The 15,029-nt window shown below is 43.4% G+C and overlaps 1 protein-coding gene across 7 annotated transcripts in view; it reads right to left on the reverse strand.

Moving 5' to 3' along the window:
* LOC118372110 (late secretory pathway protein AVL9 homolog) overlaps positions 1-15,029 on the reverse strand; it is a 33,954-nt gene that overhangs the window by 12,585 nt on the left and 6,340 nt on the right. For 6 of the 7 annotated variants that reach the window (XM_035757919.2, XM_035757891.2, XM_035757928.2 and 3 more), the window contains exons 2-10: positions 14,821-14,941; positions 6,799-6,887; positions 6,305-6,376; positions 5,364-5,453; positions 5,074-5,179; positions 4,559-4,599; positions 4,286-4,324; positions 3,965-4,034; positions 3,284-3,822 (exon numbers count right to left, since the gene is read on the reverse strand). In XM_035757919.2, the coding sequence (XP_035613812.1) occupies positions 3,284-3,822; positions 3,965-4,034; positions 4,286-4,324; positions 4,559-4,599; positions 5,074-5,179; positions 5,364-5,453; positions 6,305-6,376; positions 6,799-6,846 (1,005 nt within the window). In that variant the 5' untranslated portion in view covers positions 6,847-6,887; positions 14,821-14,941. The remainder of the gene's footprint in view (positions 1-3,283; positions 3,823-3,964; positions 4,035-4,285; positions 4,325-4,558; positions 4,600-5,073; positions 5,180-5,363; positions 5,454-6,304; positions 6,377-6,798; positions 6,888-14,820; positions 14,942-15,029) is intronic. The other variant, XM_035757884.2, reaches the window with a different exon arrangement.

Genomic DNA, 15,029 nt, shown 5'->3' on the forward strand with positions numbered 1-15,029 from the left:
TCTCACCCATCTCCCCATCTCATATTCTCATCCATCTCCCCATCTCATATTTTCATCCATCTCCCCATCTCATATTTTCACCCATCTCCCCATCTCATATTTTCATCCATCTCCCCATCTCATATTTTCACCCATCTCCCCATCTCATATTTTCACCCATCTCCCCATCTCATACTCTCACCCATCTCCCCATCTCATATTTTCACCCATCTCCCCATCTCATATTTTCATCCATCTCCCCATCTCATATTTTCATCCATCTCCCCATCTCATATTTTCACCCATCTCCCCATCTCATATTTTCACCCATCTCCCCATCTCATATTTTCATCCATCTCCCCATCTCATATTTTCATCCATCTCCCCATCTCATATTTTCACCCATCTCCCCATCTCATATTTTCACCCATCTCCCCATCTCATATTTTCATCCATCTCCCCATCTCATATTTTCATCCATCTCCCCATCTCATACTCTCATCCATCTCCCCATCTCATATTTTCATCCATCTCCCCATCTCATACTCTCATCCATCTCCCCATCTCATACTCTCATCCATCTCCCCATCTCATACTCTCATCCATCTCCCCATCTCATACATCTCCCCATCTCATACTCTCATCCATCTCCCCATCTCATACTCTCATCCATCTCCCCATCTCATACTCTCATCCATCTCCCCATCTCATATTTTCATCCATATCCCCATCTCATATTCTCACCCATCTCCCCATCTCATACTCTCATCCATCTCCCCATCTCATACTCTCATCCATCTCCCCATCTCATATTCTCACCCATCTCCCCATCTCATACTCTCATCCATCTCCCCATCTCATACTCTCATCCATCTCCCCATCTCATACTCTCATCCATCTCCCCATCTCATACTCTCATCCATCTCCCCATCTCATACTCTCACCCATCTCCCCATCTCATACTCTCACCCATCTCCCCATCTCATATTCTCACCCATCTCCCCATCTCATATTCTCACCCATCTCCCCATCTCATATTTTCATCCATATCCCCATCTCATACTCTCATCCATCTCCCCATCTCATACTCTCATCCATCTCCCCATCTCATATTTTGACCCATCTCCCCATCTCATATTCTCACCCATCTCCCCATCTCATATTCTCACCCATCTCCCCATCTCATATTCTCACCCATCTCCCCATCTCATATTCTCACCCATCTCCCCATCTCATATTTTCATCCATCTCCCCATCTCATATTTTCACCCATCTCCCCATCTCATATTTTCATCCATCTCCCCATCTCATATTTTGACCCATCTCCCCATCTCATACTCTCATCCATCTCCCCATCTCATATTTTCACCCATCTCCCCATCTCATATTTTGACCCATCTCCCCATCTCATATTTTCATCCATCTCCCCATCTCATATTTTCATCCATCTCCCCATCTCATACTTTCATCCATCTCCCCATCTCATATTTTCATCCATCTCCCCATCTCATACTCTCATCCATCTCCCCATCTCATATTTTCATCCATCTCCCCATCTCATACTCTCATCCATCTCCCCATCTCATACTCTCATCCATCTCCCCATCTCATACTCTCATCCATCTCCCCATCTCATATTTTCATCCATCTCCCCATCTCATACTCTCATCCATCTCCCCATCTCATACTCTCATCCATCTCCCCATCTCATACTCTCATCCATCTCCCCATCTCATCATCTCATACTCTCATCCATCTCCCCATCTCATACTCTCATCCATCTCCCCATCTCATACTCTCATCCATCTCCCCATCTCATACTCTCATCCATCTCCCCATCTCATATTCTCATCCATCTCCCCATCTCATACATCTCCCCATCTCATACTCTCATCCATCTCCCCATCTCATACTCTCATCCATCTCCCCATCTCATACTCTCATCCATCTCCCCATCTCATACTCTCATCCATCTCCCCATCTCATACTCTCACCCATCTCCCCATCTCATATTCTCACCCATCTCCCCATCTCATATTTTCATCCATATCCCCATCTCATATTCTCACCCATCTCCCCATCTCATACTTTCATCCATATCCCCATCTCATACTCTCATCCATCTCCCCATCTCATACTCTCATCCATCTCCCCATCTCATATTTTGACCCATCTCCCCATCTCATATTCTCACCCATCTCCCCATCTCATATTCTCACCCATCTCCCCATCTCATATTTTCATCCATCTCCCCATCTCATATTCTCATCCATCTCCCCATCTCATATTTTCATCCATCTCCCCATCTCATATTTTCACCCATCTCCCCATCTCATATTTTCACCCATCTCCCCATCTCATATTTTCATCCATCTCCCCATCTCATATTTTGACCCATCTCCCCATCTCATACTCTCATCCATCTCCCATCTCATATTTTCACCCATCTCCCCATCTCATATTTTCATCCATCTCCCCATCTCATATTTTCATCCATCTCCCCATCTCATATTTTCATCCATCTCCCCATCTCATATTTTCATCCATCTCCCCATCTCATATTTTCACCCATCTCCCCATCTCATATTTTCACCCATCTCCCCATCTCATATTTTCATCCATCTCCCCATCTCATATTTTCATCCATCTCCCCATCTCATATTTTCATCCATCTCCCCATCTCATATTTTCATCCATCTCCCCATCTCATATTTTCATCCATCTCCCCATCTCATATTTTCATCCATCTCCCCATCTCATATTTTCATCCATCTCCCCATCTCATACTCTCATCCATCTCCCCATCTCATATTTTCATCCATCTCCCCATCTCATACTCTCATCCATCTCCCCATCTCATACTCTCATCCATCTCCCCATCTCATACTCTCATCCATCTCCCCATCTCATATTTTCATCCATCTCCCCATCTCATACTCTCATCCATCTCCCCATCTCATACTCTCATCCATCTCCCCATCTCATACTCTCATCCATCTCCCCATCTCATATTTTCATCCATCTCCCCATCTCATACTCTCATCCATCTCCCCATCTCATATTTTCATCCATCTCCCCATCTCATACTCTCATCCATCTCCCCATCTCATATTTTCATCCATCTCCCCATCTCATATTTTCATCCATCTCCCCATCTCATATTTTCATCCATCTCCCCATCTCATATTTTCATCCATCTCCCCATCTCATATTTTCATCCATCTCCCCATCTCATACGTCACCTCATCTCATATTCTCATCCATCAATCAATATAAAGTCAAAATACCCACAAAAAAAACATACCTTGGTGAAGATGGCAAGAGGCAGTCCGTACTGGTCCTCCTCCAGGCCTGACACTAGGCCCTGAGTGACAGCCACCTGCCCCCCTTGCCCTGCTGACTGGCCCTGGGGCTGAACTGTGATGGGTACACCTGGCTCTGGGTCAAACGTTTCTGGGTGCTCCACGCCCAAACCTAAACCCCCTGTCTCAGAGTCTTTTGGAATGTCCTCCAGCACGCTAGGGTCCAGTGTCTCCCAGTCGCTCTCTGACGAGTCTGGGGAGGTACGGGAGGGGGGCTTGAGGTTTGTGCTTGCCCCAGCTGGGATGGAGGTGTCTGAGGGGGAGGCTGTCCGCTGCGAGGCCTCCGTGGAGGTGGTGATAGTCTGGTTCTCACCGAAACCCTCCTCCCCTACCAGCTCCAGGGTAGCATTGGTGATGTCAGTGACAGAGACAGAGACAAACTCCTCAGCCCCCGACACACACTCCAGCAGGCTGATGTCGTCTGAGACACTGCTCTTGGGCTGGTAGTGGGACGAGTCGGCCAGGCCGTGTTCTATCATGCCTAGAGGAATGAACACATAAGATGAGGTTTGACCTTTGTACCCCCACGATAAAGAAGAAACAAACACTCCAGAGGAAAAACTAACTCTACATGAGTAGAATATGTAGAATCATAATGATAGGACCGCTATGCTGGTGCTCACCTGGGAACAGTGACAGTACAGTCATCAGAGCTTCTACCAGTCTGTTGACTGGAGATACGTAGAACAGCACCTGGAATAGGAAACACACACACAGACACACAAACAGTAAGGCCATGTATTCTGACTACAAACCCCTATAGGGAGTTATGCGGGTAATGTCTTGTGGTATGATGACGATTACTGACGCGGTGCTATCTTGCTATGAAGTCACCGTGTGGGGTGTCATTTATGATATGCTGTCATGTTGTTGTTGATGACTCACATGCCCAGAGTAATTCCCCATTGTGATGATAGATTGATAGATTTAATTTAAATCCTCACCTTCTTCTCCAGCAGAATCAGTTTGAAGAGAATAAGAACCTAAGTGGGTGAATGAGAGAAGAAGCATGTCAACAACACCACAACGACTAACCACAATCTGGGCAGGGTACACTCTATTCCTTTATGGGGCACTACTTTTGACCAGGGTACATAAGGGCTCAGTTCAAGGCACTCTGGTCAAAAGTAGTGCACTACATAGGGAACAGAATGCCATTTGGTACGCACTCTAGATGTTTACAAGCCATTTGATGGCCTCAAAACACATTAATTTACCTTGTGTCGAAAGTGCAGTATTAAATCTCTTGGTGACATACCTGTCGGGAGAAAATGTGTACATCAAGAACGTGACATTTGGAGGAGGACATTTATCATACGTGTGAATTGACGTCCCAAATGGTACCCTATATAGTGTTTTATTTTACCAGAGCTCTATGGGCCCTGGTCAAAAGTAGTGCACTATATAGGGAATAGGGCGCCATTTGGAACACACACCACATGTTTTGGGGCATTACTCAAAGTCACGCAAAAAAGAAGACCGAAGACATCCTTAAATAGGACAGTCCTCTTTCTGTAAGCTGATCTGAACACCATAACAAGTGACACAATGACACACCTGACTGACAGATTTCTATGGCTAATCTAGGACAGACACCACAGACAGGATCATTCAACAGCAGCCATTTTAGTGAGAGCAGATTGCGAGTGAGAGACTGACATGCTCCACAGCCCTGGTCTGTGTCCCCAAAATGGCAGCCTAAATAGGGAATAAGGTGTAATTTGCAATGCACCTAGTGTTGGAACCAGATAGAACAGCAGGACAATTTTACCCAGGAACACTTGTGATCCCTCCAGAGCCGTTCCTCTCAGAGAACCGTTCATGTGTTCATACAACTCCTACAGATGGAGGGAGAGAGAAGGAGACAGAAAAAGAGAGACAGAAAGAGAGACAGTCAGAGAGGGAGCGAGAGAGAGAGAAAAGTTAAGGTTCTAAGTTCAATGTTTCATAAACACAAAAGGTCACAAATCAAAGAAGAAAGTGATTCAAGCCTTTGTGATTCAAAACTCTGAAAACACTCACTTTCAATATGGATATCTGTGAGAAGTCTTTCTCCTCAAAGTAGGCGTGTGTGATGAGCTGTAGTTTAGCTTGGAGAAGACCGTACAGTGGCTGAGGAGGAGAGAAACACTCATCAGTGAGTGAGTGAGGGCAGTCAGCCCAGCCTAGTGTGTGGTGATTAACATCTGTCAGTTTGTTTATGTGAGGAAGCGAACCAACTTCTCTTAGTCCTGACCAGAAATAGCCAGCAAGCCCCCCCGGCCCGCCACAAGGAGTCGCTAGAGCGCAATGAGCCAAGTAAAGCCAAGTGGGGATTTACAGTATACACACTATAAACACAGTTTTGGTGACAAGATTAATAAAAAAACGAAATTCTAATGACTTATCCTGGAAAATGATTTAAAACGGCCTACACAGTTTTATGATTCTGGTGTTTCCTCCACCATACCAACTCTCATTACCCAAGGAAGCGTGCCCCTTCCTGCCTTGTCAGCTGTTCCGTAACTGTGAATTATGGGAGCTGTCCACTGACCCCCAGGGGTCACAGGCTGCGTCCCAAATGGCACCCTATTCCCTATGTAGTGTATTATTATTATAAAATAAATAAATAAAATAGGGAATAGGATGCCATTTGGGACAAAGTCAGAGTGCTCCAGGAGACCTTTTCCCAGAGAGATCCCCCAGCCCCAACCCCCAGTCTCAAACCGCCAACACACGTCATCAGACAAACAGGAGTATCCTGGGGATACTGACAAGGTAAAAATCTGTCGTTCTGCCCCTGAACAAGGCAGTTAACCCACTGTTCCCCAGTAGGCCATCATTGTAAATAAGAATTTGTTCTTAACTGACTTGCCTAGTTAAATATATTAAAACAGGACCACAAGGCAGACACTCCCATCTCCCCCTGCTTCTAGACCTCTTCCTTCCTCTCTCACAACCTTGTCACATGTTAGCCGACTCACCACTCGACTGAGGACACACACGCTCTTCTGGACCGTCTCCCTGGTGACGTCAGCCAGTCGGACCTTCAGGGACTGAAAAGGAAAAACAACCAACGTTTTGAGGCATACACCTAATGGCACGTCAGCAAACAGTCAGCAAACAGTCAGCAAACAGTCAGCAAACAGTCAGCAAACAGTCAGCAAACAGTCAGCAAACAGTCCGCAGCAAACAGTCCGCAGCAAACAGTCCGCAGCAAACAGTCCGCAGCAAACAGTCCGCAGCAAACAGTCCGCAGCAAACAGTCCGCAGCAAACAGTCCGCAGCAAACAGTCCGCAAAACAGTCCGCAAAACAGTCCGCAAAACAGTCCGCAAAACAGTCCGCAAAACAGTCCGCAAACATAACCACAGAGAGAGCAAAGAAGAGACACTACTCTGCTTTATTTTGTGTAAAGCAGCAGAAGACACGAATAGTTGTGTCTCTTGAATATTAAAGTGCCATGAGGGGGAACCAACCTTAGCCTCTATTTGGCGATAGCAGGAGACTCCATACACACACTTCATATCTGCTCCACTGAAAGGAGGGAGGTGAAAGTACACGGTGTCTGCAAAACAAAACATCAACGGCTTTTTAGTGGCTATTTCCAAGAAGGATCTTCTTGCAATGAATGATGTGTGGTTGTTGTTCCTACAAACCGTAGGCTAGTTAACTACACTGACTGGAGGTCGCTCTGGATAAAAGCATCTGCCAAAGTTGATTAAATGTAAACATTTAATTACATATAACATCTCTGGACCGTTACTGTTCTCTCTATTTAGTTAGGCTGGTTGTTAATTAGCCAATCAAGCATGCAACAATCATTCAAATTACACAGTAGACTGAACATCTGTTGTTGTTGCATTAAAATATAACTAAACTAACCATCTGTGACTTCAATAAACCGATAAGAGATTCCAAGCATTTGACAGTTATTACAGTTACATAAAGCTAATAAGCGCATAAAGAGGACAACATAAAAAGGAGGAAATGGTTATCTTGTCTAATGTGGATTGTATGTGGATACAAGGAGCAATGGAAATTCATTCGATTTGATGAGAAAAGATCGGGTCGCATCTGGACCAACGCCCATGACGAAGAGGGAGTGGTTTTCGAATGTTGTAAAGGCTGACTCCGATAGCTAGAGGAACACAGCAGCAACCAACAACCCATCACATCTCTACAAGGCCAGTGAGTGACTAAGCAGGCAGGGATAAGCTGGCAGGATGGGCCAAGCAGTCAGGATGGGCCACAGCTGTACTGCCTTGTGCATTTCCCTCCCCAGTAGCACTAAGCTCAGCTCTGCTCTACTCCCATGAACTCTACCATCACATGCACGAGTCTGTCTCGTGTTGTTGATGCTGTTGCTTTTATAGCCTGACTGCACTGCAGCAGAATCACTCAGTAATAAAATCTACTGCGTCACAGAGGGTTTATTTGCATCCTTCAAGCAAGCAGCCACTGAACAAACATACACACTGGGCCTATAGTGTGAAATAGCTGAGGACTGAAAAATATTGGGAGTGTAATTAGGCTAATACTCAGTCTCCTAAAGCTGTATGTAGGCCTATAACCACAGAACAAGAATGAGATTCTAATTCTATGGCTATAACAAACTTCTTAAAGGGGGGCTGAACTTCTTGATTTAGCCTCTGTATCAATTCTCCTCATTAGGAAATGTGACAGAATGAGATTTGCATTTTGGAGGGGTGCTTTGATGTGGATGTCTTTTGTGTATGTGTTCGAACATGGGAAGCATTCTGCCAAAGCAATACACAGTTACAGTCACTCACCCTTCCAGATAACTTTCCTCAGCGTACACATCACTGACAAACTGAAATGGTCCACCCACACAGACAGTGTGGTGAAGGCGCAACAGCGCCTCTACAACCTCAGGCGGCTGAAGAAATGTGGCTTGTCACCTAAAACCCTCAAACTTTTACAGATGCACAATTGAGAGCATCCTGTCGGGCTGTATCACCGCCTGGTACACGGCAACTGTATCACCGCCTGGTACATGGCAACTGTATCACCGCCCACAACCGCAGGCTACATTATACAGGCTACATTTGCTAAGGAATTATGCCATTGGTGCTGTGCAAATCAAAATTCCAGGATGATTTGTTGCAATTGTGTAGGGCTATATTTTTGCAGTTCAGTAAAGGCAATAAAATAACTGGGAGTAAGCCCCAAACGGCACCCTATTCTCTATGTAGTGCACTACTTTTGACCATGGAGCAATAGAAACCAGAGAGCTCTCACTCTCCTTAGCACCATATCCATGTCCCCTCCCCAGTCCCTACACCAATCATTGATCCCACTATTGACAGAGCCACTCTCGTGACAGACAGGTGTCATCTAGGCTCTCTAGTGCCACGAAAGCACAGGTGGAGGTGTAGGACCCACACAACTACGCCCACAGAGGTCTCTCTCTCCCTAACTGCAGTTCTGAGGGGAGGGGGAGTGAGGCTATAAGATACTCCACACCAAGGATGCATCCCAAATGGCACCTATACCCTATATAGTGCACTACTTTTACCCAGGTCCCAGAGAGCGAGAGAGAGAGAGGGTGGTGCGGTTTGCACAACGCATCACCGGGGGAAAACTACCTGCCCTCCAGGACACCTACAGCACCCAATGTCACAGGAAGGCCAAAAAGATCATCAAGGACAACAACCACCCGAGCCACTGCTTGTTCACCCTGCTACCATCCAGAAGGCGAGGTCAGTACAGGTGCATCAAAGCAGGGACCGAGAGACTGAAAAACAGCTTCTATCTCAAGGCCATCAGACTGTTAAACAGCGATCACTAGCACAGAGAGGCTGCTGCCCACATACAGACTTGAAATCATTGGCCACTTTAATAAATGGAACACTTGCCACTTTTATAATGCCACTTTAAAAATGTTTACATATCTTGCATTACTCATCTCATATTTATATACTGTATTCTATACTATCTATTGCATCTTAGCCTTTGCGCTCGGACATTGCCCATCCATATACTTATATATTCTTATTCCATTCCTTTACATAGATGTGTGTATTAGGTATTGTGGAATTGTTAGATAATACTTGTTAGATATTGCTGCACTGTCGGAACTAGAAGCACAAGCATTTCGCTACACTCGCAATAACGTCTGCTAATCATGTGTATGTGACCAATGAATTTGATTTGAACTTTAAACACTAACTAGGTCTTGTATCTGGAAGTAGCTTAAAGTTTTTTCTCCAATCATCAGGTGTGCACCTTGTGGCAAAATGGGTTTGACTTTAGATAGCTGATCTGTTGGGCTAGTTAGGGACTGTCAATAAATTACACAATATAAATGGGACAATATTTTCATGTTGCACACCTTTTAGTTGTCTCATTATATGCATTTAACATTTGTAGATTAATTTCTACAATTAAAAGTTGCTTTGAGGTTTTAAAGTCATTGACATTTAAAAATATATTGTCCCATGTACATTGTGTAATTTACTCATGATTCCCAACTAGCCTCATAGGGATATTGAATGTCAAACCAAATTTGCTGTTTATATTAAGAACCACATTCCTGTAAAGATTAGAGAGGATCTCATGTCAAATACTGTTGAAGCAATATGGCTACAGGTTAATCTGCCCCACCTAAAGCCCATTCTGGTGGGAAGCTGCTACAGACCACCACGTGCTAACAGTCAGTATCTGGGTAACATAAGTGAAATTCTTGATAATGTATGTGATATCAACAGAGGTATATTTTCTGGGCGATTTAAATATTGACTGGCTTTCATCAAGCTGCCCACTCAAGAAAAAGCTTAAATCTGTAACCTGTGCCTGCAACTTGGTTCAAGGTTATCAGTCAAACTACCAGGGTAGTTACAAACAACACAGGAATGAAATCATCAACATGTATTGATCACATCTTTACTAATGCTGCAGAAATGTTATTTAAAGCAGTATCCAGATCCATCGGATGTAGTGATCACAATATATTAGCCATATCTACGAAAACCAAAGTTCCAAAGGCAGGGCCTAATATAATGTACAGTGGGGCAAAAAAGTATTTAGTCAGCCACCAATTGTGCAAGTTCTCCCACTTCCCATCTCACAATACATGGCCCCATTCATTCTTTCCTTTACACAGATCAGTCGTCCTGGTCCCTTTGCAGAAAAACAGCCCCAAAGCATGATGTTTCCACCCCCATGCTTCACAGTAGGTATGGTGTTCTTTGGATGCAACTCAGCATTCTTTGTCTTCCAAAACACGACGAGTTGAGTTTACCAAAAAGTTATATTTTGGTTTCATCTGACCATATGACATTCTCCCAATATTCTTCTGGATCATCCAAATGCTCTCTAGCAAACTTCAGACGGGCCTGGACATGTACTGGCTTAAGCAGGGGGACACGTCTGGCACTGCAGGATTTGAGTCCCTGGCGGCGTAGTGTGTTACTGATGGTAGGCTTTGTTACTTTGGTCCCAGCTCTCTGCAGGTCATTCACTAGGTCCCCCCGTGTGGTTCTGGGATTTTTGCTCACCGTTCTTGTGATCATTTTGACCCCACGGGGTGAGAGATCTTGTGTGGAGCCCCAGATCAAGGGAGATTATCAGTGGTCTTGTATGTCTTCCATTTCCTAATAATTGTTCCCACAGTTGATTTCTTCAAACCAAGCTGCTTACCTATTGCAGATTCAGTCTTCCCAGCCTGGTGCAGGTCTACAATTTTGTTTCTGGTGTCCTTTGACAGCTCTTTGGTCTTGGCCATAGTAGAGTTTGGAGTGTGACTGTTTGAAGTTGTGGACAGGTGTCTTTTATACTGATAACAAGTTCAAACAGGTGCCATTAATACAGGCAACGAGTGGAGGACAGAGGAGCCTCTTAAAGAAGAAGTTACAGGTCTGTGAGAGCCAGAAATCTTGCTTGTTTGTAGGTGACCAAATACTTATTTTCCACCATAATTTGCAAATAAATTATTGAAAAATTCTACAATGTGATTTTCTGGATTTTTTTTCTCATTTTGTATGTCATAGTTGAAGTGTACCTATGATGAAAATTACAGGCCTCTCATCTTTTTAAGTGGGAGAACTTGCACAATTGGTGGCTGACTAAATACTTTTTGCCCCAGTGAATAAGAGGTCATAGGAATCACCACAAAAGTTATTGTTGTAAAGAATATCTTTTGGTCTGTGGTGTGTAATGAGGAGCAAACAGACACGGCACTTGACACATTCATGAAATTGCTTAAACCAGTTGCTAATAAGCATGCACCCATTAAGAAAATTACACAAAAAAAAGTTAAATCCCCATGGATTGATGAGGAATTGAAAAAATGATGGTTGAGAAGGATGAGGCAAAAGGAATGGCAAATAAGTCTGGCTGCACAATCGATTGGCAAACTTATTGCAAATTGAGAAATCATGTGACTAAACTGAATAAAAAGAAGAAGAAAAATCACTATGAAACCAAGATAAATTAAATAAAGAATGATAAAAAAAAGCTTTGGAGCACCTTAATAAATGAAATTCTGGGAAAAAAAAAGGAAAACAGCTCCATCATTCATTAAAACAGATGGCTCATTAAATCACAAAACCAACTGATATTGCCAACCACTAATTATTTTTTTAATTGGCAAGATTAGAAAATTTAGGCATAAAATGCCAGCAACAAATGAAGACACTACACATCCAAGCATAACTGACCAAATTATGAAAGACAAGCATTGTAATTTAAAATTCCGTGAAGTTAGTGTGGAAGAGGTGAAAAAAATATTGTTGTCTTGATAACAATGACAAGCCACCGGGGTTTGACAACTTGGATGAAAAATGACTCAGGATAACAGAGGATGATATTGCCACTCCTATTTGCCACATCTTCAATTTAAACCTATTAGAAAAGCGTGTGCCCTCATGCTTGGAGGGAAGCAAAAGTCATTCCGCTACCTAAGAATGTTAAAGCTCCCTTTATTGGTTAAAATAGCCTACCAATTCAGCCTTTTACCAACCCATAGTCAACTTTTGGAAAAAAATGTGTTTGACAAGATACAAATGCTATTTTACAGTAAAACAAATTGACAAACTTTCAGCATGCTTATAGAAAATGACATTCAACAAGCACAGCACTTACACAAACGACTGATGATTGGATGAGAAATGATGATATTGATCATAAAAAGATTTTGAGGGCTGTTTTGTTAGACTTCAGTGCGGCTTTTGACATTATCGATCATAGTCTGCTGCTGGCAAAACTTGTGTTATGGCTTTACACCCCCTGCTATATTGTGGATAAAGAGTTACCTGTCTAACAGAACACAGATGGTGTTCTTTAATGGAAGCCTCTCTAACATAATCCAGATAGAATCAGGAATTCCCCAAGGCAGTTGTCTAGGCCCTTTACATTTTTCAATCTTTACTAATGAATTGCCACTGGCTTTGAGGAAAACCAGTATGCCTATGTATGCGGATGACTCAACACTATACATGTCAGCTGCGACAGCGACTGAAATGACTGCAACACTTAACAAAGAGTTGCAGTTAGTTTCAGAGTGGGTGGCAAGGAATAAGTTAGTCCTAAATATTTCTAAAACTAAAAGCATTGTATTTGGGACAAATCATTCACTAAACCCTAAACCTCAATTAAATAATGTGGAAATTGAGCAAGTTGAGGTGACTAAACTGCTTGGAGTTACACTGGATTATAAACTGTCATGGTCAAAACATATTGATACAATAGTAACTAAGATGGGGAGAAGTATGTCTATGATAAGAACCTGCTCTACATGTGTTGACAGCACTGTCAACAAGGCAGGTCCTACAGGCCCTAAATTTGTCACACCTGGACTACTGTCCAGTCATGTGGTCAGGTGCCACAAAAAAATTACTTATGGAAATTGCAATTGGTTCAGAACAGAGCAGCACGGCTGGCCCTTGGATGTACACATAGAGCTAATATTAATAATATGCATGTCAATCTCTCCTGGCTCAAAGTGGAGGAGAGATCGACTTCATCACTGCTTGTATTTATGTTGAATGCACCGAGCTGTCTGTTTGAACAACTGGCGCACAGCTCAGACACCCATGCATACCCCACAAGACATGCCACAAGAGGTCTCTTTACAGTCCCCAAGTCCAGAACAGACAATGGAAGGTGCACAGTACTAAATAGAGCCATGACTACTATTCCACATCAAGTAACTCATACAAGCAGTAACATTTGATTTTAAAAAACAGATTAAAAAAACAAACACCTTATGGAACAGCGGGGACTGTGAAGCAACACAAACATAGGCACAGACACATACACACACGCACATGATAACATACGCACTATACACACGTACACATGGGTTTTGTACTGTATATATGTGGTGGTGGTGGAGTAGGGGCCTGTGGGCACATGGTCTGTGAATGTATTATAATGTTTTTAAAATTGAATAAACTGCCTTCATTTTGCTGGAACCTAGGAAGAGGAGGATCCATAATAAATACAAATACAATAAAAATTGACCATGGGCATTAAGATCGGGTACTGGGCAGCTGTGCTCCAAATTGATGATTACTTGGGTTCTGCCAACTGTGAGCATGTGGCCAGGATTGAAATAAACGGAAAAGCGTTACGGTACCCTTCATTCCGTGACATACAATTACTTTCTAATTATCTCACAAATCTCAGTTTTGGACAAGTGACTTTATGACCCAAATGATCCTATTTACACTTTGTAGTCAATTTTGGCACTAGAATAACTGTTTCTGACTCATATCGATGCCACATAGGACGTTTTCGAAAGGAGAAGTTGCTTTTATGGTTCAGTTGTACTTCAATATTGTTCACTCCCTCTCTTTCAGAGGGGTTGGGTTCAATGCGGAAGACACATTGCAGTTGTACAACTGACTACAACACAACAAGCTAGGCAGGACAGCAGACCAAAGGTAAATCACATCACATGATGAGTGCTAACTAACGAGCCGGGCCTGTTGGCCTCAGTGATATTACAAACAGAAGGAGGCTTTGACAAGATGGAGGGCCTCAGGGCAACACTACCAAACAGAGCACAGCAGAGCAACACTATCACAGTCATCCACTGCACCACAGCTAGGCTATATAACTAGCTTAAACTATCATTTCCAGCCTTCCTGCTGATTCTACATTCTAACATGAGCAGTAGCCTTTTAAGGCCGAAGCCAAACATGATGACAAAGATATGTAGTCTATTTTTTCCACTGAGGTAATGGTGACTCATCAGCAGAGATTATTTTTACTTCATTTATTTAGCTATCAATTTAACAGGTAAGTTGGCTGAGAACACAGTCTTGCAGGGGCAAAGAGAGGGGTTGAACGTTCCACTCGACATTTGGTTAAAACTATCAGTAGCAGGTTAATAACAAATGTGGGAGAGATGGGCAGATAAGAAAGAAAAGAAGCAAAAGTGACTGGGTGCATCCCAAATTGCACCCTATGGGCCCTGGTCAAAAGTAGTGCACTATAAAGGGAATAGAGTGCCATTTGGGACGCATCCTATGTACCTTCTTGGTAGTTGTGTGCCCCGTCAGGCAGGGCTAGGAAAGGCAGGTACTTCCACTCCTCGGGCAGGTTGCTGCTGTCATGGCCCTCCTCAGGGATGAGTGGAGGGTAAGAGTATTCCACCTGAGGAGAGAGAAAACAATGCAAAAAATAATGATACAATACTCAGTATCCATCCTACTAACCCACAAAACTCCAACGCTAGCTATCT

The sequence above is a fragment of the Oncorhynchus keta genome, chromosome 4 (assembly GCF_023373465.1).
Source record: "Oncorhynchus keta strain PuntledgeMale-10-30-2019 chromosome 4, Oket_V2, whole genome shotgun sequence".
Lineage (NCBI taxonomy): Eukaryota > Metazoa > Chordata > Actinopteri > Salmoniformes > Salmonidae > Oncorhynchus > Oncorhynchus keta.